Source organism: Neofelis nebulosa, chromosome 1, assembly GCF_028018385.1.
Source record: "Neofelis nebulosa isolate mNeoNeb1 chromosome 1, mNeoNeb1.pri, whole genome shotgun sequence".
In the NCBI taxonomy this organism is placed as follows: Eukaryota; Metazoa; Chordata; class Mammalia; order Carnivora; family Felidae; genus Neofelis; species Neofelis nebulosa.
The window spans coordinates 30,505,019-30,527,364 of NC_080782.1; the positions used below are offsets into that span (position 1 = coordinate 30,505,019).

General features: G+C 36.2%; 1 protein-coding gene across 1 annotated transcript in view; it reads left to right on the forward strand.

The window, feature by feature from the left end:
- Positions 1 to 22,346, forward strand: part of WDR70 (WD repeat domain 70) — a 299,325-nt gene that overhangs the window by 168,691 nt on the left and 108,288 nt on the right. Inside the window, exon 10 of the mRNA XM_058717827.1 lies at positions 19,084 to 19,258. Within this exon, the coding sequence (XP_058573810.1) occupies positions 19,084 to 19,258 (175 nt within the window). The remainder of the gene's footprint in view (positions 1 to 19,083; positions 19,259 to 22,346) is intronic.

A 22,346-nucleotide genomic window follows, 5' to 3' on the forward strand; every position in this document is an offset into this window, starting at 1 on the left:
GGTGGCCCTTAGCTTTTGCTGAAGGGCTGGGGAGGGAACTGGCCAGTTTCTCTGATCCCAGAGGGGTCTCTGTGAGCACTGCCTCCCTGGGACATGCTGCAAGATAAGTGAATAACCTTCCCATTGTATCCCCCAGGTGTTCTTGAGATCACTCTTCCCACACTGTATGTTCCCAAGCTTTTTGCCTGCCTTTTCTCCAAGAGAAGCCCCAGTGCCCTCTGAGCTCTCCCAGGGCCAAGCACACTGACCTTTAAAACTCCAGGCTTTAAGCCTCATTAGTTGCAAGAACTCACCAAATTCAGGGCCTCTCGCTTTCCAGGCCAGTCGTTATGGGGATTTGTGTTCACCATGGGCTCCACTTGTGCTAGTTTGTCTCTTGCCCTTCTTTGAGACGGCGATTCCCTCCCCACCACAATGGCCACCATCTGCTTCCCTCCCAAACCCCATCTCCACACTCTCTGCCTTCTTCAATGTGGCCTCTTCTCTGCCTTTATTTGTGGCATTTGCTCTGAGGTGTTTAGGATGATTTGATGGTTATCTAGTCATATCCATGGGACAAGGCAAGCCTAGAGTCCTGCTTCTACTCTACTGCCATCTTCCCCATCCTGCATGTTTTTAATTTAATGATTAAGATGTAACATTTTGTGTAATATTCTTCTTATAATCAAAAGCCATAAATTTAGTAAACTTATTTGAACTCATTTGCATGACATAGCTCTTCATGCTAGCAACACAAAAATGTAAAGAACTGGATTTTGTCCTCACAAAGGTCATAGTCTCATGTTGGAGAGAAAAATGTGCAGTGTAAAATATGTGATATGACAAGTTTTATACAAGAAGTGTAACATACACAACCCTTGAGAAACACAGAAAAGCGATAAATTAAGCCTTGTGAAGTGAGGAGATGCTCTCACAGGTGGGCCCTGATCTCAATCTGATCCATGTCTCTTCCATGTATTGTATTTTCATTTGAATAGCGTATTTGAAGTTTTAATTTTCTTGTAGTCTTAACCCTGATGTTGCTATTAAATTTTGTTTCTCTACTTCCTAGTCTGTTTCTCTAAACTCTGTGTCCCTTGAAGGCACACTGCAGAGATGTTGAAATGAAGGGACAAACAAATGAATTAGTGTATGTAACCAGACTAACAGCTTCACAAGGACATGGATGTTTCTTTCAATCAGTGCTCTATTTCTAGCACGTAGAGCATTTCTTGGCATATCTTTTTGACTGATTGAAAGGAAAAAAGAGGTAGAGAAGAAAGGAGGGAAATTTTTTAATATTTTCACTCCTGGAAGAGCAAAGAAAAGAAAAAGGACAAGAAACTCTAACTCTGACAACGATTTTGGAAAAATTAAATATTTAGAATAGTCAGAGATTTGATTATAGTCTGAAGGAAATTTGAATTTCAGTGTATTAACTTTTATGTGTTTCATTATTGTGAATAATCCAACATGGAGTCACTTTCTTTCTTACAGCTTTCAGTAGACTGGGCACCCACAATGGAATTTTTATGATAGACAACAGCTTTTACAAACAAGAAGTATGTGGTATTGCCATATTATGGTACATTTTTCTTTAGAGGATCATCTCTACTTTGCCTTTATAGTCTCTTCACTTCCTTAACATGCCATTTAAAATTTGCTGTCCTAAGATTTTCCAATAATGCACTTAAAAATTATTGGAATTTTTTTCTCTTATAGATTCTTTAGAGGTCATAGTTTTCTTCTTGTAAAAACATTTGCATCTCAAAAATTAGTATCTGTTGTTTGCCCAAGACAATATAGAACTTTTTAATGGTATGGAATTAAAGTATCTATAGAAACTCAAATAATTCTGATATCAACATGTGTAAAGTGATACTACTTTATAATTTTACCTATTTAACGAATTCACATGATTTTTTAAAAATTTTTTACTGCCCTGGTTTTAATTTTCCACTCACTACATGTGAATCAAATTAAGATAGTTTATTTAGACACTGTATTGCCAAGCAGCTATGGAAAGCTTCTTTGGCTTACATTTTGAATTTTTTCCCCCTTTGTCTTTGGCCAGCAGCTCAGCCCCTTTAGTGTCTCATCTGCTTACCACACGGCAGCTATGGCACATTTCCATTCATCTGGGTCAGAAAATAAAGAGACCTTTAAGTCAGCCTGGATATTACCTGCCATTGCTGTGGGTCCAGTAAAGCTAAAACCAGGATCTTTGTTTTGGTTTGTCCCAGGAGTTGGTGCAATTAAACCCGTGTCTGTATATTTGTACCTTCTTTTTGAAATACCCTTCATTGAATTCTAGAAGTTATTTAACTTTCAGAACATACAAGAGTTCACCTCAAAGGAATAGTATATTGCTGCACTCCCCCATTACTTCATCACTCTTCGTGTTAAGCTCTCATTATCGTTCCAGGGATTTGTTTTGCTTTTTGACTGATGACTCTTGATTCAGCTTTCCTTTGAGAGAGTCTAAACTGGTATAGGGCAGATTCTACTTTTGGAAGTCCAAATAATTAAATTTTTCTCCTGACTCGGTAGCCAACATACCCCTGAATTAGGAAAGTGCCTTTTTTTTTTTTTTAACCGACATTGCCAGTTTAAAAACAGCACTATTTATTTTTTCTACTGGTTTGTTAATTTGTTTATTTTTATGCATCTTGTCTCATCCCAAAAAGCTCAAAATAATAATAGTAACACAACATTATTTAAAAAAATGCAGTATCCAGGGCCATGGGAAAGTAGGGGTAAAGGGATAAAGTTAGTTCACAAAAGATTATTAGTAGAAGGTTTTGCTTCTCGGTTGACAAAGTTAGGTTTTAGATTCAGTTCTAAACCTGCTAGTGACCAGACCAGAGCAAAGATGTGAGTGAACATGCTTGGTTAAAAGAGTCCCAAGATACCCAATGTGAAAGCATAGAGCTTTTCCTTTCAATAGTGTATAAAAGAAAATTGTTTCCCAGCAGCCCTTATATAGAGGACACTGGTTGATATATATAGACAATATCCTTACAATAAACAGTGTAGTAAATTTGTAATAATTGGTCACTTACTATACATAAGGCACTGCTCTAAGTACCTTATGTATATTTTGTCATTCATTCCTTAAAATAACTCTGTGAAGGATTATTTTCAGATTAGGAAGCTGAGGCTCTGACAGGTTAAGTGACTTGTGCAAGAACACACGCAAGTGAGGAGAGAGGATTTTAAAAGCAGGCACATCCGACTTCATCGTCCTCACACTTAGTCATTTTTCTGTATTGTATTTATGTTACTATTTTTTGTTGCACCCAACAATATAAGTCAAATGCCAAGAAATGTAATTCAGGAAAAGACATTCTAAGAGAGGATTAAAGAAATGCAATCTAAATATACAGTCAGCTCTCTGAGGGTTTTACTTGGGCTGGTGTAAATTTTAGGTTACCTAGGGCTGCATTCTTAACCTTTGTTGTATCTCTGGTGGTCTAGGGGGAATATACAGACTTTCTCTTCAAAAAGTACAAATAAACAACTCACATATACCCCTTAACCCCTGCAAAAAAATCCAACAAAACAAAACAAAACAAAACATCCCAGGGAACTGTCCATATGTCTACTGTTGGGTAGCAGAGAGTCCAAGGCAATAAACTTTTGATATTTCACTAGAGGAGATTATTTCATTAGATTCCAAATCCTGGATCTTGCAGTACTTGAGACAACTTCTGGGGGTGGGGGAAGTCTCTGACAACTTTTGTTTATTTAAATTTACTAAAGCAGCATCTGCCTTACTAGGTATTTAACCTTTGATGGTCTTTTCGGTTATAGGATGGGTCATTTTTGCCACTGTATTCTGGTCCTCATTTCTCCTAGAGTAAATTACAGTTTTGTGCTGACCACTAATTAACTAATTAATCAAACAATGAAATAAAACCTTTTAATATTTTAGGGAGACGTGATGAGTGTTTTGGGAAACTAGACGAACAGTATTATAAATTGTATTTTTCAAAGTTGCTTTATGATACATCTAGCCATAAAACCCTGGAATACTCTTTCTACTTAGTAGTGTCTGGTACAATTCAGTATGATCTGTAACATCACAATAGTGAGACTTTCAGAATCACTGTTTATTCAGAAAAGATGCAAGATATAGATAATATTCAGCTTTATTTTGCATTGGTTTTATATGGACATTTTACAATGTTCTTTTTTAAGTGAAAGTATTACTTGAACCCTCAATATCGATAGCATATTAATCCAAAATTGTTGTGACCTTACCTGTTTTCATGGGTTCTTGTAGACAAGACTATGAAACATGAGTAGGCAGTGGGTAACAGTAGTTGATTATTCTGCTTAACTTAATATTGACATAAATTATTACATAATCTTTTTTGTGCTTTAGTTTTGTTCTGTATAAAAAATTTTTTAAATTTTTTGTTTATTTATTTTTAATATTAAATTTGTCAAATTGGTTTCCATACAACACCCAGTGCTCAAAATTTTGAAGATTAAATGATAAAGTGCTTGGAACAGTGCTTGCTTCACTTAAAGCGTGTAAAAGTGAGCTATCATGATTATCAGTCCAAAATCTTAGCTTTTATTCACGTTATTAGTTCAGTGTTCTAAATTATCCAACATACTCTGGCATTCATGATTTCTGGGAAAAATCATCCAAGTACAAGAGTTCTGTTATAGATTATTTATTAGAGGTATTTTAAAGGTTCACTATTTTTAGTGTAAACTTCTAAAGTAACATTGACTTCACTACTTAACTCTACAACTTGATTAAGCACTGTTTAACTTTCCAGTAAGGAAAAACCATCCATTCTCTTTCAAAAGAAGAATATTTATCTCATTTTCAAATTTGCACTGAATCACTCTTTGGCACATAAAATTTTATCTTTAGAATCTGTTTTGCAGATGTGGAGTCTGCTGCTTTAAAACTTGGTTGGTTGAGTGAATACTTTGTATATGTATTGTATTTCAGAGGTATTTAAAAAAAATAAAGAATAATGGCTGTAATCATGAAGAAAATGGTTCCGTATCTCAGTGGCCTGTTGGAAAGCCTGCCTGCACCTGCTAATGTCCAGGGAGAAGTTGGTCAGGAAATACTGTTGAGCCCTGGCAGCACCCGGGTGAAGGGTGGGTGGAGGCAGATTTCTGTAGGATTTGTCATATCTACTTTATCCTGTGCTGGCTACCACAGACTGTGTCCTCTTCCTCCCTATCCCCCATTTGCCACCTCCACCCACTGTGTTCTGTCTTGCTTTTGTCAGGAGGTAGTAATTATTTCTTAACATAAATTAAACAGTCATCTGTAATTATAGACACATTTCATCTTTCTTCACATTTTAAGGCTATATCCACATGTGACATCTTATCGTGATACACGTTATAAGAGTAATTAATTACTGGACTAGCACTGAATGACTTCCTTTATGCCCTGGGTGGGTTCATTGTGAATTTTCTGCTTCTGAATCAAGTACATAGAAATACATAGAATTCTTCTGTGTATTCTCAATGCCCTCTCTGGGAGAATTGATATCCGTCATCAGTGACCTCTTTGTGTTCATTTCCAGTTGGTCAGAAATGTATACTATCAGAAGTACTAGATATTTATTAATTTCATTTCCTTGTGTCTTCTCACATTCTCCATTTGTGTTAATTATAGTATCATTCTCCTTTGTTCAGGACATTTGTCAGCAACACCGTCTTCATTCCTTCTTGGTTCCATACTTTGCACTAATGGATCAAGCCCTGTTACTAGAGCATGAGTCTAGGCAGACTTTGGGGTATAAGGCTTGCCCAGGAGGGGAGTTCAGGCCTGCCCTTCCTGATCATACCTCTTACTGGTGTTGACTCTTGTTTCCCAAGGTTTCCAGTGTACTGTGTACATTCCCTAACTGGGTCTTGCAGTCCTAGTCTTTTCTTTCATCCTTGTCTGCAGACATGTGTGCACCCCCCCCCCCCCATACACCTACTGTAACTGTAATCAGGCTATGCACCATTCCTTTCAAGGCCTTTGCTCATGGTATTTCTTCTGCCATAAATTCCCTCCCTCAAATCTACCTCAGAATCCCTTTTCTTTAGGAGCCAAATGTTGTATTGTCTCCTCAGTTGTGTACCTTTTTATCCTAGCTGGGTTTTCTTGATTCCTGTCTGTATTTAAATAGCATTTTATGCAGGAGCCCTCTTCACCAGCTGTCTTTCCCTTACCGTTCCCACTTCTAGTTCCATAGCATTCTGACTGCTCCCATCCTTGTACAGAAATTGCTCTTGCAGACCTCATCTAATGACCTTTACCTGTTAAAGTTAATGAAGGCTTTTCACTCTTTATTTTACTCATTATCTCTTTGCAGTTGACACTTTTTAAAAAAAAATTTTTTTTAATGTTTATTTATTTCGGAGACAGAGAGAGACAGAGCATGAGTCCGGGAGGGGCAGAGAGAGAGAGGGAGACACAGAATCAGAAGCAGGCTCCAGGCTCTGAGCCGTCAGCACAGAGCCTGACGCGGGGCTCGAACCCACAAACCGTGAGATCATGACCTGAGCCGAACTCGGTCGCTCAACCGACTGAGCCACCCAGGCGCCCCTGCAGTTGACACTTTTGATCATACCTTCCTTTTGAACTTTTTCCTTCCCGGCTTTCCTAACACTATCCTCCCCTGCTGTGTACTTTCTTGTCTCCTATTTCACTCCTTTTCCTTTTTTTTTTTTTTTTTTTAAACGTTTATTTATTTTTGAGACAGGGAGAGACAGAGCATGAACAGGGGAGGGTCAGAGAGAGGGAGACACAGAATCTGAAACAGGCTCCAGGCTCTGAGCTGTCAGCACAGAGCCTGACGCGGGGCTTGAATTCACGGACCGTGAGATCATGACCTGAGCTGAAGTCGGCCGCTTAACCGACTGAGCCACCCAGGCACCCCTCACTCCTTTTCCTTTTTGCTGCTTATTCCTCTAGGCTCTGTTCCACGGGGGTCTGCCTTCTCTCACAATTGTGTCTCTGTCTCCATTCTAATGTCTCCTAATTCTGTGCCTTTCGCACACCCTGTACAAGATTCTCCACCTGGCTGTCACACAAGTATTTCGTTAGCTTTCTCTCACCTCCTTTAATATTATTATTTTCTGTTTTATACCACACGTTTCACACCTCTGCCTTGCTGAATGAGTGGCACACTCCTCTAGTCCTTCTCAGAGTTTTCCTTTACACCTTCCATAACCCCTTGCCTTAGGCCGGGCCCTGATCATCTCTCACCTGGGGTATCTAGGACAGACTTTTCTTCTCCAAGCAGTCTTGCCCACTGATACCCAAGTAGTTTTCTAAAACACAGGACTGGTACAATAACTTAAGTCACTCTGTTTACTGGCTTCAGAGTCTCCTAGACCATAAAGACTATAATCCCAGTATGTCTTATAGGATACTCTTCATAATCTTGTGATCGCGAGTGATTGTGATGGTCTTATCTTCCACTTATGCCTACTGGACACCTCATACTCTTGTCAAAGCAAAGTACTTATTCCTAGAATAAGCTGTGCTTCTGCAAGCCACCTTATCTTTGCATTTTCTATATCAGTATCTAGGATTCCGCACCCCTCCTAAATTTCACTTGTAGAATCTCATGTCTTCCCCAAATACACACCTCTGTGGAATCTTTTCCAGATCTTTCCAGTTGAGCTTTGCCTTCTGAGTGCTGCCTCATGATGTGATGACATTTCCCTCCAGTTTTTCTCCTCCATTAAGTAATTTGGTTTATAAGATTAGGGAGTAATTTTATCTAATAAATATTGGTATATATTTTAAATCAAATCTCTTTTAATTCCATTTGACCACCTTTTTCATCTGAGGTTTCCTAGAGTGGTCCTCAGGAGTGTTTAGTTGCTGATAATCATTCTAGTAATTAATGAGACTTTTAATGGCACTTACTCCAGCTGAAACGAGAAGAGGATGGGGAAATTAAATGATTTTTCATGTATTTACAGAGTTGTGCAACCATAACAACAATCTAATTTATAACTTTGTTACCCAAAAAAGAAGTCCTGGTCATTCATCCCCATTCCTACCCCCAGTCCTAGGCCACCACTAATCTGCTTTCAGATAAATTGGATCATGTAATATATGACCCGTTGTATCTAGCTTCTTTCACTTAGCATAATGTGTTTTCAGGTTCATCCATATTATAGTACGTGTTTGTTGAATGGTAAACTTCACCCCTCACCCCCACCTGCCAAAGATATTTCTGTGTCAAATTACTAGAACCTGTGAATATTATCTTGATTGGAAAAGGGATCTTCAGAGATGTAATTGTTAAGGATCTTGAGATGAAATCATCCTGGATTATCTAGATGGGCACTAAATCTAATGACAAGTATCCTTAAGAGACAGAAAAGCAGAAGACACACAGAGGGGAAGGTTATGTAAAGACAGAGGGAGAGGTTGGAGTGGTATGGTTATAAGTCAGTGAAGCTGAGCAATGCTAATAGGCATTAGAAGCTGGAAGAGGCAAGGAAGGGTTCTCCTCCCAGAACCTCCAGAGGAGTGGACTGCTGGCTTCGAGACTGTGAAAGAATAAATTTTTGCTGTTTTAAGTCACCCAGTTTGTAATTTGCTATGACAGCCTCAAGAAAGTCATATGCAGGGTGTATCAGTACTTTGTTACTTTTTATTGTGAAATAGTTTTCCATTGTATTTCACATTTTGTTTATCCACTCATCAGTTGATGGACATTGGGTTTCCAATTTTTGGCTATTATGAATATTGCTTCTGTGAACATTTATGTTACAGAACCCCATGTTGCATGGGGGTATGTTTTCAGTTTTCTTGCATGGATACCTAGGAATGGAATTGCTGAGTCATGTGGTAAATCCATGTTTAATATTTTATTAAACTGCCAAATTGTTTTCTAATTTGGCCTCACCATTTTCTATTCCTACCAGTGATATAGGAGGAGTCCAGTTTCTTTACTTACTCACCAACACTTATTCTTGTCTGTCTTATGATTATAGCTCTCTAGTGGGTATGAAGTTTTATCTCATTGTGATTTTGATTTGTATTTCCTTAATATCAAGCATCTTTTCATGGGCTTATTGGGCATTTGTATATATTCTTTAGTAAATATGTATTCATATCTTTGCCTATTTAAAAATTGTCACTTATCTTTTTTATTGACTTGTAAAAGTTCTTTAAATATCCTGGGTACTAGTCCCTTGTCAGATATATGGTTCATAAGTACTTTTTCCAAACCTATGGCTTGTCTTTAAACTTTGTTTATAGTATCTTTTGAAGCACATACCTTTTTTTTTTAATCCAAATTAGTTAACATATAGTGCAACAATGATTTCAGGAGTCGATTCCTTAATGCCCGTTACCCATTTAGCCCATCCCCCCTCCCACAACCCCTCCAGTAACCCTCTGTTTGTTCTCCATATTTAAGAGTCTCTTTTTTTGCCCCCCCTCCCTGTTTTTATATTATTTTTGCTTCCCTTCCCTTAATGTTCATCTGTTCTGTGTCTTAAAGTCCTCATATGAGTTAAGTTGTATGATATGTCTTTCTGACTAATTTCGCTTGGCATAATAACCGTCCAGTTCCATCCATGTAGTTGCAAATGGCAAGATTTCATTCTTTTTGATTGCCGAGTAATACTCCATTGTATGTATGTGTGTGTATATATATATATATATACACACCACATCTTCTTTATCCATTCCTCCATTGATGGACATTTGGGCTCTTTCCATACTTTGGCTATTGTCAATAGCTGCTATAAACATGGGGGTGCATGTGTCCCTTCAAAACAGCACACCTGTATCCCTTGGATAAATACCTCATAGTGCTGTTGCTGGGTTGTAGGGTAGTTCTAGTTTTAATTTTTTGAGGAACCTCCATACTGTTTTCCAGAATGGCTGCACGAGTTTGCATTCCCACCAACAATGCAAAAGAGATCCTCTTTCTCTGCATCCTCACCGACATCTGTTGTTTCCTGAGTTGTTAATGTTAGCCATTCTGACAGGTGTGAGGTGGTATCTCATTGTGGTTTTGATTTGTATTTCCCTGATGATGAGTGATGTTGAGATTTTTTCATGGAAGCACGTACATTTTTAATGCCATCCAACTGATCTTTTTTTTCCTTCCTTTTATTGTTTGTGCTTTTGGTGTGGTATCTAAGAAATCATTTTGTAATCTAAGATCATGTTTTAAGAGTTTTAAATTTATCTCTGTGATCTGATTTGAGTTGATTTTTGTATTATGTGAGGTAAAGTTTCACATTCACCATTTAACGTATGGATATCCGGTTGTCTCAGCATCATTAAAAAAATATTTATTTAAGTAATCTCTACACCCAACGTGGGGCTCAAACTCATGACACTGAGATCAAGACTTGCATGCTCTTCCAACTGAGTCAGCCAGGTGGCCCAGCAGTATTTTTTGAAAAGACTTTTTCAAAACAGTTCTTTTTCCCTGAATTGTTTTGGCATCTTTGTTGAAAATCAGTGGGCTGTAAATGTGAGGATGTAAGTGGTTATTTATTGTAGCATTTATCCCTTAGTCTAGCTGTAGATTTCATTAGGCCTTAACTTTAATAATTGCAAGTATAAAACATTAGCACCCAATACGTATCTTCTGAATGCAGTTGTATTCTTAGTGTAGTTGCTGTGTGTGTATGTGAATTATTTGTGTTTGTAAAGATTATTGTGGGTGTATATATAATCTAGAACATTTTTCCCATTTCTGGAATTTCAATACCTTCATGTTTGGGCATTTTTGGAAAGAAGGTTGTTCTTTGCCAAGAGTGCCAGCAAGTTTTAGGCTTTTACATCACTCAAGTTGCTTGTGTAGTCTTTCGAGAAAAATTAAACCAAGATCTTTTAAGTGATTTCCATGCAAAATTAATGCTTCCCTTGACTTCTGCCAAATGCTGTGATGCATTTATGCAGTCGATGCCAGAAAGTTTAGAACTTGTATCTGGAAAGAATTCAAAATTTTAAGACAGAAAGCATTTGTGCCTGGGGCAATGTAATGACCCCACCTGTGTCTTTTTCTTGTCTTCTGGGTGTTTTCATTGTGTGTCCAGAAAGGCCCAGGCAGATCCTTCTTCTATTTTTAAATCTTTTTTATGAAGCACAGTTTTAATTTTACAAGACCAGATCTCACTCCAAGTTTCAAAATATGTGTTCTTCAGCGTAAAATGTTTAGACAGATACCTAATGGCCTACCACATTAGCATCCATTTTTTTAAGGCATAGATTCAGGGAATCAGAGCCATGAAACCATAGTATAATTAGTCATTATCAGATGCTATGTTAATTGTATTTCACACTTCTATATGTTAGGTTAGTTGCTTTTTTTTTCATTGTTACTTTGATAACTAGCTTAATGTGTTAATATACCACTGAAACAAATGGAAATACTTAGTTGTTGGTTTTATTAGCTTTAATATTTTATTTATAGTCTGAGGAAAGAGCAGAAAGGAACTAGTATTTATTGAGTGTCTACTGTGTTCCAAGTACTCTCCTAGACACATTTACATCCCTTATCTTACTTAATCCCTTTATTGTTGGTATTATTATCCCAGTTTTTAGAGTTGAAAATTTTTAAACAAGCCAGATAATGATAATGATATTTTATACTTGTGTGGGGTCTTTTATATCATGATTTTAAAGTAGCATCTGACTTTTGGAGATGTTCAGTTATAAAAAAAGAGAAATGATCATAGTTTATCTCCACTGTTGCAAAGCCAAGGGTAGAAAGAAAAGACACACGAGGTATTTCGCAACTTTTTGTCCATGTTAACTATGGGAAGCATAGCGAAATGAGATAAGAGTCAAGCTATACAGAATGCTTTCAGTAGGGGGTAAGGTTTTATAATTCTCAGATATAAATGGTGCTGGAACAATTCGATATCCATGTATATGTATACATATTTATATATATGTGTGTGTGCATACATATACAAACAGACACATATAAATGAACCTTCGTACCAGGTATAAAAAGTAATTTTAATAGATCATAGACCTAGTTGTAAAACTTTAAAGTATAAAATTTCTAGAAGAAAACATAGCTCTCAAAATACAATAATAAGGAAATAAACAACAAAAATTTTAAATGGGCCAAAGATTTAGAGACACTTTACCAAAGAAGAGAAATGGATGGCAAAATAATACAATGAAAGATCCTCAATATCATTAATCATATAGGGAATGTAAATTAAAATCAAAATACCAAGCCCCACCTATTGGAATGTCTTATAAAAACCAACTGATCATATTTTTGTATGGGGCAGTTAGAGGTCTCATATACTGCTGGTGGGAATCCAAAATGAAACAGCCACTTTGAAAAACAGCTTAGCAGTTTCTTACACAGTTAAACATATACTTACATATGATCAACAATCGCATTTCTAGGTATTGTATTTAGCCAGGAGATATGAAAACTTATTTTTACAAAACAAAAACAAAGAAACAATAAAAAACGATGCATGAATACTTACAGAGGCTTTATTCATAATCACCTCAAACTGGAAACAACCCAATAACCTTTATTAGGTAAATGAATAAACAAAATGTGGTATATCCATATAGTGGAGTGTTATTCATTAGCAAAAAGGAATGGACTACTGAGATATATATACATACATTATATATATAGAATATACTATATAGATTTAATATATAAAAATATATGATATATATATGTGTGTGTGTATATATATATATATATATATATATATATGTTTATTTATTTTGAGAAAAACAGAGGCCATGCAAATGGGGGAGGGGTAGAGATGGAGAGAGAAAGAATCCCAAGCCTGCTCCGTGCCGTCAGCACAGAGTCCATCATGTGGCTTGATGCCATGAATCGTGACATCATTACCTGAGCCGAAACCAAGAGTCAGATGCCTAAGCAACTGAGCCACCCGGGCTCCCCTACTGAGATGTATATAAAACTCAAATACATTATGCTAAATTAAGAAAGCCAGACTCAGAGGTTACATGCAGTGTGATTCCCATTATATAATAGTGGAAAAAGCAAAACAGGTCAGTAGTTGCCAAGGGTTAAAGCTGGGAGAGGAAGGGATGGTCTATAAAGAGGCAACACAAGGGTGAGTTTTTGGAGTGATAGAACTATGCATTTATTGGGGCACCTGGGTGGATTAGTTGGTTAAGCATCTGACTTTGGCTCAGGTCATGATCCTGGGGTTCATGAGTTCAAGCCCCACATTGGTCTCTCTGCTCTCAGCACAGAGCTTGCTTCAGATCCTCTGTCTCCCTCTCTTCGCCCCTCCCCGGCTCTCTCTCAAAAATAAACATTTAAAAAAATTATGCATTTGTCAAAACTCACAGAACTGTATGTTTAAACAGATGAATTTCATTGTGAGCATATTATACCCCAGTAAACTTTATCTTTCTTTCTCTCTCTTGCTCTCTCAGAAACACAAGTCTAGACATAGTAGACATAGGTACTCTAGAATTGGTTTCATGGCTCTGGTGTCATCAAGGACCAGGGTGCCTGCTATTTTGTTGCCCTGATAAGCTGCTGCTTGAGCCCAGCATCATGTCCAGATTGCTGGCAGAGGAAGGAGTAAACAAGAAGAGTTGAAGAAAGGTCTGCAACCTTCTTTTTGAGACTTTCCCAAAGTCCTATGCTACCCTTCCATTTACACTGCAGTGGTCAAAGCTTTGTTTCTACATTTAATCACATCTAGCTGCAAGAGAGGCTGGGAAATACAGACTTTAACTGAGAAGAAAAGAGAATGGATATCTGAGTATGCTGCTAGCAGTGTCTGTCACACTGTTGATGGCTTCTAGTCTCCTGCCTCCCCAATAGGTTGCTTTAAATCCTGGAATTCCAAGGTGCCTTTCTGATGTTTCTGTGTGTACTGTTTCCAGACTCCTACTTGAACTTACATTTTGCTAGTCATTAATTCCTAGAATGTAGTCAGTTCAATCTTAGGTCAGGCACTGGGTTTGACAGCTCTGTAAACTAGGGTTTGGTAATGTTAAGCAATCAATTAAGTTCCCAAGCAAATCTTAGGGGAAGGATATACAAAAGTTATTTTTAAAAAACCTCAGACTCTAATTTGGCATAAATCACAAATATTTGACAAAAAATGCTGCCTATTTGAAATCTATACACTTAAAAATGAATTGTATTTATTGTATATTGTTTATACCTCAATAAAGTTGATGTCTAAAATGCCTAGATAGGCAGTGAATTTCTTTTATTCTTCAACAAACATTTATTGAGGACCCAATATGTGTTCTGATCCTATTATGTTCAAGAGATGGTGCAGACCCTAGGCATACAAAAATTTAAAAAGATCGAAAGACAGAGAGAGCGAGCTTGCTCCCAAGTAGCTCTTCTTGTAGAAGGAATAGATGTTAATATGTGTAATTACAACTTATATGGTTCGTGTTATAATGTGGGATGTTATAATATGGAAACCCGGGTAGAGTGAATTTCCTAGTTTTGTTCTTTTTTCAAAATTTTACAGGCTGTTCCAAGTTGTTTGCATTTCCATATAAGCTTTAGAATTATCCTACCCAGTTTCTATCTCAAAAAAACTCTGCTAGAACTTTGAACTTGTGTTGAATCTAAAGATTAACTAGGGGAGAATTGAAATCAACAATATTGACTCTACTGATTCATGAATACAATATGTCTTCTCATATATGTAGATCTTCTTTAATTTCTGTCAGAAACATTTTATGGTTTTCAGTGTACAGAAGCTACACATATTTTGTCAGGTTCTATGTGTATTCATACTATTATCAATGGTATTATTTTCATAATCTCAACATCTAATTTTTGCTACTCAATGGAAATAAAATTGATTATTGACCTAGTATCCTGTGACTTTGCTAAACTCACTATTAGTTCTAGTAGCATTTTTATAGATTCTTGGGTTTTTCTATGTATATGATCATGTGGTTTCTTAATAAAGATAGTTTTATTTCTTCTTTCTTTTTTTTCAACGTTTTTTTTTTGTTTGTTTGTTTTATTTTTGGGACAGAGAGAGACAGAGCATGAACGGGGGAGGGGCAGAGAGAGAGGGAGACACAGAATCGGAAACAGGCTCCAGGCTCCGAGCCATCAGCCCAGAGCCTGACACGGGGCTCGAACCCATGGACCGCGAGATCGTGACCTGGCTGAAGTCGGACGCTTAACCGACTGCGCCACCCAGGCGCCCCTTATTCCTTCTTTCTAGTCTATAAGCCTTTAATTTCTTTTATTCACCTTATTGCCCTAGCTGGCAACTCCAGTATAAAGACATGGTGAGAGTTTGATATCATTGCTTTGTTCTCAACCATAAGAGGAAAGCATTCAGCCATTCTTCACTACTGTGTATATTACTTGTAAGTTTTTCATAGATGTCCTCAATCAGGCTGAAGAAGTTCCATCCTCTTCCTAGTATGTGGAGAGTTTTTATTATGAATGAATGTTGGATTTTTTTGTCAAATGGTTTATTTTGCATGGATTGAGATGATCATATATCTTTTATGGTACATTATATTGTTTAATTTTCATTCCTTTCAATTCTTTGCATTCCTGGTTTAAATACCACTTAATCATGGTACATTATTATGTTTATACACTGCTACTTTGAGTTTACTGATACTTAGTTAAGGATTTTTGTGTCTTATGTTTATTGGAATATGGAACGATAGTTTTCTTCTTTTTAATAGTTTTTAATGTTTATTTATTATTTTTGAGAGAGAGAGCACAAGTGGGGGAGGGGCAGAGGGAGCAGGCTCGGGCTCTGAGCCGTCAGCACAGAGCCCTACGCGGGGCTCGAACTCACAAACTGTGAGATCATGACCTGAACTGGAGTCGGAGGCTTAACTGACTGAGCCACCCCAGGCACCCCAGAACCATAGTTTTCTTGTAGTGACTTTGGTTTTGGCATCAGTGTAGTGCGGGCCTTATTGAATGAGTGTTGGGAAGTGTTTCCTGTTCTGTGTTCTGGAAGAGTTTGTATAGAGTTGGTATTACTTCTTTCTTAAATGTTTGGTAGAAGTCAATAGCGAAGCCATCTAGAGTTTTCTTGGTGGGAAGATTTTTAACTATGTATTCAGCTTTTTAATCATAGAGGAATATTCCAGTTATTTATTTCTTAATTGAGTGAACTTTGGTAGTTAGTGTCTTTCAAGAAAATTTGTCCATCTAAATTATCAAATGTATGTATATAAATTCATTCATGAAATTCCCTTATTGTCCTTTTAATGTTGTTGAGCTTTATGGTGATATCTTCTCTTTCATTCAAAATATTGATGTTTGATATTGTCTCCAATTTTTGTTTTTTTTTTCATTAATCCAGCTTAAGGTTTATTCATTTTATTGATCATCTCAAGGAACCAGCTTTTGATTTCTCTGTTTTCTGTTTTATTCATTTGTACTTTCATTTTTATTATCTCCTTCCTTTTATTTGCTTTAGATTTAATTTTCTCTTTTTTCAAGTTTCTGAAGGTTGAATCTTAGATCATTATTTTGAGGCCTTTCTTTTTTCTTAATGTTTAGAACAGTTAATGTATAGTACAGTTAATATTATATTTAATATTACAGTTAATATATATTTATATTATATATTTAATATTACAGTTATATTATTTTATATATTTAATATTTAATATTACAGTTAATACTTAATGTATAGTACAGTTAATACTATATTTTTCTTCTGTGTTATATTTTAGCTGAATACCATGAATTTTTTTTTTAATTTTTTTTTTAACCTTTATTTTTGAGAGAGAGAGGGAGAGAGAAAGCAAGGGAGCAACAGAGAGAGAAGGAGACACAGGATCCAAAGCAGGTTCCAGGCTCTGAGCTGTCAACACAGAGTCCGATGCAGGGCTCGAACTCACGATTCGTGAGTTCGTGACCTGAGCTGAAGTTGGATGCTCAATCGACTGAGCCACCCAGGCACCCCACCATGAATTTTGATATATTGTATTTTCATATTTATTGGATTCAGTTTTTCTACTATCCCTTGTGATTTTTTTCTTTGACCCATGGATTATTTACAATTGTATTTCTTAATTTCTAAATGTTTTGGAAAAGATATATTTTCAGATACATTTCTGTTATTGATTGCTTATATAATTTTATTTTTGATGGTGTACATACTTTTTTATGATTTTGGTCATTTTTAGTGTGTTTATATTTGTTTTATGGCCCAGAGTGTGTTCAGTGTGCACCTGAAAAGAATGCACGTTCGTTTGTTGTTGGGTGAAGTGTTATATAAATGTCAGTTAGCTCAACTTGTTTGGCATTGGTTTTGAGGTCTTCTGAATCCTTACTGATTTTTGGGGAAGCAGGGAAGAGTCTGCTGGTTCTATCAGTCACTGAGAGAGGAATGTTGAGGTATACAACTATGAATATGGATTTGCTATATTTACTTTTATTTCTGTCAAGTTTGCTTTCATATTTTGAAACTCTGTTATTAGTGGCATAAGCATTTAGAATTGTTATGTTTTCTTGATCAATTGACTCTTTATCATTGGGAAATTTTCCTCTTTCTCTCTAGTTTTATTCCTTGTTTTGATACTTTATTGGACATTAATATAGTTATTCCGTCTTTCTTTTGGTTATGTTCCCCAGGCACATTTTTCCCCATCCTTTTACTACTACAACCTATCTAAGTCTTCATATTTAAACATTTTTGTGTATTTTTAAAAGATAGAATCTGCTGAGTCTTGCTTTTATCTAATCCAATCTGACCATTTTTATCTTTTAATTGGAGTTTTTAGATAATTTATAATTAATGCAGTTTCTAATTAATGTAATTATTTGTGAGATTGGATTTGAACTTACCATGTTGCTGTTTGTTTTATATTTATCTCATGGTTCTTATTATCTCTTCCTGTTTTTGTTTCATTTCCATTTTATGTCTATTATTACATATTCATTATAAAAATATGTTAGCAATTGCTCTAGACTTTGTAATATATATCTTTAATGTATCAAAGTGTCTCTTCAAATAATACTATACATTGCAAGTATAGTACCATATCTTCTTTCCAACCTTTCTGCTATTGTTGACCTATATTTTACTTAAATATGCTATAAACCTTGCAATACATTGTTTTACCTCAGTCATTTATCTTTTAAAGAGTTTAAACATTTTTAAAAATATCTTTTACATTTTTATTCATTTTTACCATCTGTGGCACTCTTCCTTTGTATAGACACACATTTCCATTTGTCTCATAGTTGTTCTTCCTGAAGAACTTCCTTTAACATTTCTTGTAATATATATTTGAAGGAAATGAATTGCCTTAGCTTTCACTCATGAAAACGTCTTTATTTTACCTTATTTGTGAAATATATTTTCACGGCCTGTAGAATATTAGATTGACTTTTTTTTTTTCTTCTAGAAATTTAGAGATGTGTTCCATAGTGCTATGGCTTGGATAGTTTCTGCCAAGTAGTTGCTGAACTCATCTTTGTTGTTCTGTATTTTATGGGATTTTTTTTCCCCCTCTCTCTCTGGGTCATAAAGATTTTGTTTTAGTCTTCCTTAGTGGCAGTGCTTCTTTGCCTAGGACTTTGAGCAGGAGGGTACTCCATACCTCCCCCAGCCTTGGACTGCTGTTTCTCGTTACTTGTTGAAAACCCAGGGCAAACAATTTTGTTTCTGCTTCTCCCTCAGAGGCATGATATCTTTTCCTGGGCCCTAGAGAGGGACATCATTCTTTTTTCAGTGACTTATTTTTTCAGTGTGTTTTCTGGAATGTGTTATATAACGGTACATTAACACATGTAAGTAATTGAGAAATTAATGTGTGTATATAGGGGGTGTACATTCAACAGTTTTACGGTCAGAGTGTAGAGTTAGAGTTGTTTGGAGGCCACTGTTGTAGAGGGTTAGAACTTATAACTCTGATAGCTTCGAAGTAGAATTTGCTACTTGCTGTTTGATTTGAAGACAGTATGATTCAGATGGTTCACTTTATTTCAGTGAGTAACCTCATTTATAAATGGAGACTGTTTTACAGTGTTCCTTTTCTTTTAAAATAATTATTAGATTTATATGCTTACAAGGTGAAGTGGTCTTTATGAGCTCTTCTGAATTTTAAACTCCTTTCTTTTTTGTAAATGAAAATCTCTTTATTGTTTTTAGGACTGTGAGGACATGGGAAGTTGAAAATCCAAGGAAGCAAAGAAGTGTGTTTAAACCACGGACGGTGCAGGGTAAAAAAGTAATTCCCACAACGTGCACATATAGTAGAGATGGAAACCTTATAGCAGCTGCCTGCCAGAATGGAAGCATACAGATCTGGGACCGAAATTTGATTGTAAGTCTAGGACATTTAAGTCCGCTCTTCTTAGAAGAAAACTACCTTATAAAGACAAACATCATGTTAAAATATTATGAAGGTCAGTTTCCTGAGTTTAGCCCTAATTTAAACTTCAGTGTTAGTTGATAAAACATTGGGACATTTGCAGTAAACAGCATTTCAGCAAACATTCCAGCTCAGTATTTTCCAATGTGTATTAGATTTTGCTTTTAAAATAAAGTAGATCTTTTGGTATAAAATGTAAAAAGCATAGTGCAGTTTTACTATTTGGTGTCTCAGTGTACTTGATTTTAAAAGTGAAGGATTTGACAGTAATATAAAACAAGACCGAGCAGAGAACTAGAAAATACTATATAAAAGATTTAAGAAAACCAGGAAATGTCTGGGATGGCCCATCAGTGGATTTGCAATTATTTTTGTAGTAATTTAAATAATATTTTGTTTTTAAGATTCCATGACATTCTATTTAAATAGATTTCAGATATTCCTTTACAGTTTCAGATCATTATTAGAATAAATAAATTTTGGAATTGAAAGGGATCACAGAATTCTGTGTAAAAAATTCTATGAAATATGTGAAAGTCTTTGGCTGATTCTGAGAATTACCAGTAAGCTTTAGAAAGGATTTTGTTGTATGTAGAGATGGTAAAACAAGATTTTTTGATAAGTGTTAAAATGAAAATCTACACTAATATTATAATACTATTTGGTTATATTTGTTTTAATAAAAGATTCTGATAAAATTATTAATTCATTAAGTATATATTAAGTATCTACTATGTGGTAGGCACTATTGTAGGCACTGGGCATAGCAGATCATAAAAAAATTCCTGCCCTGGGGAATTTATATTGTAGCTCTTTTAAAAATTATAAAAATAATATTCTTTCAAACAAAATTGCCCATCAGACATTTACATTTTGAAAGGGATCCTAGGAAACATAGTTGTCTTTTTTAGGCAGATGAGTTAAATTTAGTTGTCTTGGAATAAGGTAAAAAGTAATGATAGGGAAAAAAGAATCCATGTTGATAATGCTAGAAATATCTTTGGCATTTTCTGTTTGTCAGATCTTTTTATTTCTGTTTTCATCTCCATTGTAAACCCCATAAAGCTTCATAACAGCACAGAGATTTTAGAAATCCTTTGAATTGTAAACTGAGTTTTAACCAAGCAATAAATTTTTTAGTAACTGGCTTTCATCGTCTCTGGGTGCTGTTGGATTAAACAGAGGTTCTCAGACGTAAGGTTTTTTTTGTGTAGCTTTAACAGTGGTGTGTTTAGTGTAATGCATACTAAACATATGCATATATGTGTGCCTTTCTCTTAGAACCCATATATTTTAATAAAGTTGAGGATAGTTTAAAAAAATTTTTTTTAATGCTGTTTTATTTTTTGAGAAAGAGGGACAGAGTGCAAGCAGGGGAGGGGCAGAGAGAGAAGGAGACACAGAATCTGAAGCAGGCTCCAGGCTCTGAGCTGTCAGCACAGAGCCCGACACAGGGCTCGAACACACGGACTGTGAGATCATACCCTGAGCCAAGGTCAGATGCTTAACCGACTGAGCCACCCAGGCGTCCCATGGATAGTTTTTAAAGATTGGCCTTGCATATCATGTGAAATAAATAATATCTTTTGTTTCCATTTTTGTAAAAAGCAAAGCTATTTAAATGTCAATTTATGACCCCCCCCCAAATCTTTTAAGGTATTTTGCTTAATTGTAGTCTTTGATTCTATTTTGTTACAATTAAAGAGTACATGAAGGTATTATAGCTTATGATACTACATCCCCTTTGTTATATTTATTCATATTTTTACATTAGCATGTAAATATATCTCACCTAAAGACAAATCAAATTGAGAAGAAAAAACTTGCTAGCAGGAAACACAACTTGATTTAAGAACAGAATTTTAGGGGTGCCTGGGTGGCTCAGTTGGTTGAGCGTCCATCTTCAACTCAGATCATGATCTCGTGGTTCATGAGTTCAAGCCCCACGTCAGGCTCTGTGCTGACAGCTTGGAGCCTGGAACCTACTTCAGATTCTGTGTCTCCCTTTCTCCGCCCCTCCCCTGCTCATGCTGTCTCTGTCTCAAAAATGAATAAACACTAAAAAATAAAAAAAAAAGAAAGAAAGAAAAGAACAGAATTTTACTGGAACACCTGAATGTCTCAGTCAGTTGAGTGTCAGATTTCAACTCAGATCATGATCTCACGGTTCATGAGTTCAAGCCCCACATCAGGCTCTCTGCTGTCAGCACTATCAGTGCAGAGCCCTGGTTGGATCTTGTGTTTCCCTCTCTGCCCCCCTCCCCTGCTTGCACTCTTGCCAAAATAAGTAAATATTTTAAAAACCACAGGATTTTACAAAATTCCTTAATTATCAAGCAATAATAAATTACCCACAGGGAAACACTAAAGCTGAGGTAAAAAAAACCTACTAGCAATAGTTTTTCCATGCAGTAGCCAGAGAATTACATGGTAAATAGTGGTTAATACATGTGTGTGTTTTGGGACAATTAAGTAAAGCTATCACAATTGCCCTATTTATTCATTGAATTCTCATTAGACTAACTGGAATTTTAGCAAATTAAATGAAATATTTCATCTTTTAGAAGTATCTGTTAGTGAGCAATTCCTGTGTTCTCAAGACCTACCTCTAGAATTATGTTGGCCGGTATGGTAGCCACTAGCCACATTTGACTATTTTAATTTAAATAAGGTAAAATTTACAATTAGAATTTCAGTTCCTTAGTCACATAGCACTTCTCAAATGCCAGGTAGCCATGTGTGTCTAGTCATGTGGTGCTCATTGAACAGCGCAGATAAAGAACATCCCCATCAGTACAGAAAGTTCTGTTGGACAGTGGTGCTCAGGAAGAGTGTTTGTTTGCCCAGCATCCCTTTCAGTCGTGTGATAACGGCCTGCCAGTTTGGGAAGAAGGGCTTTTCAGAGGAGCTTCTACAGGTCTGCACTGCCTCCGTGGTCCCTCAGCCCCCACTCATTGGCATGTATCTGAGCAGTGGCAAGAAGGCCAGCACATGGTTGGAGGAAGGTGAGGGAGGTGCAGAATAGTGCATGGTGACATTG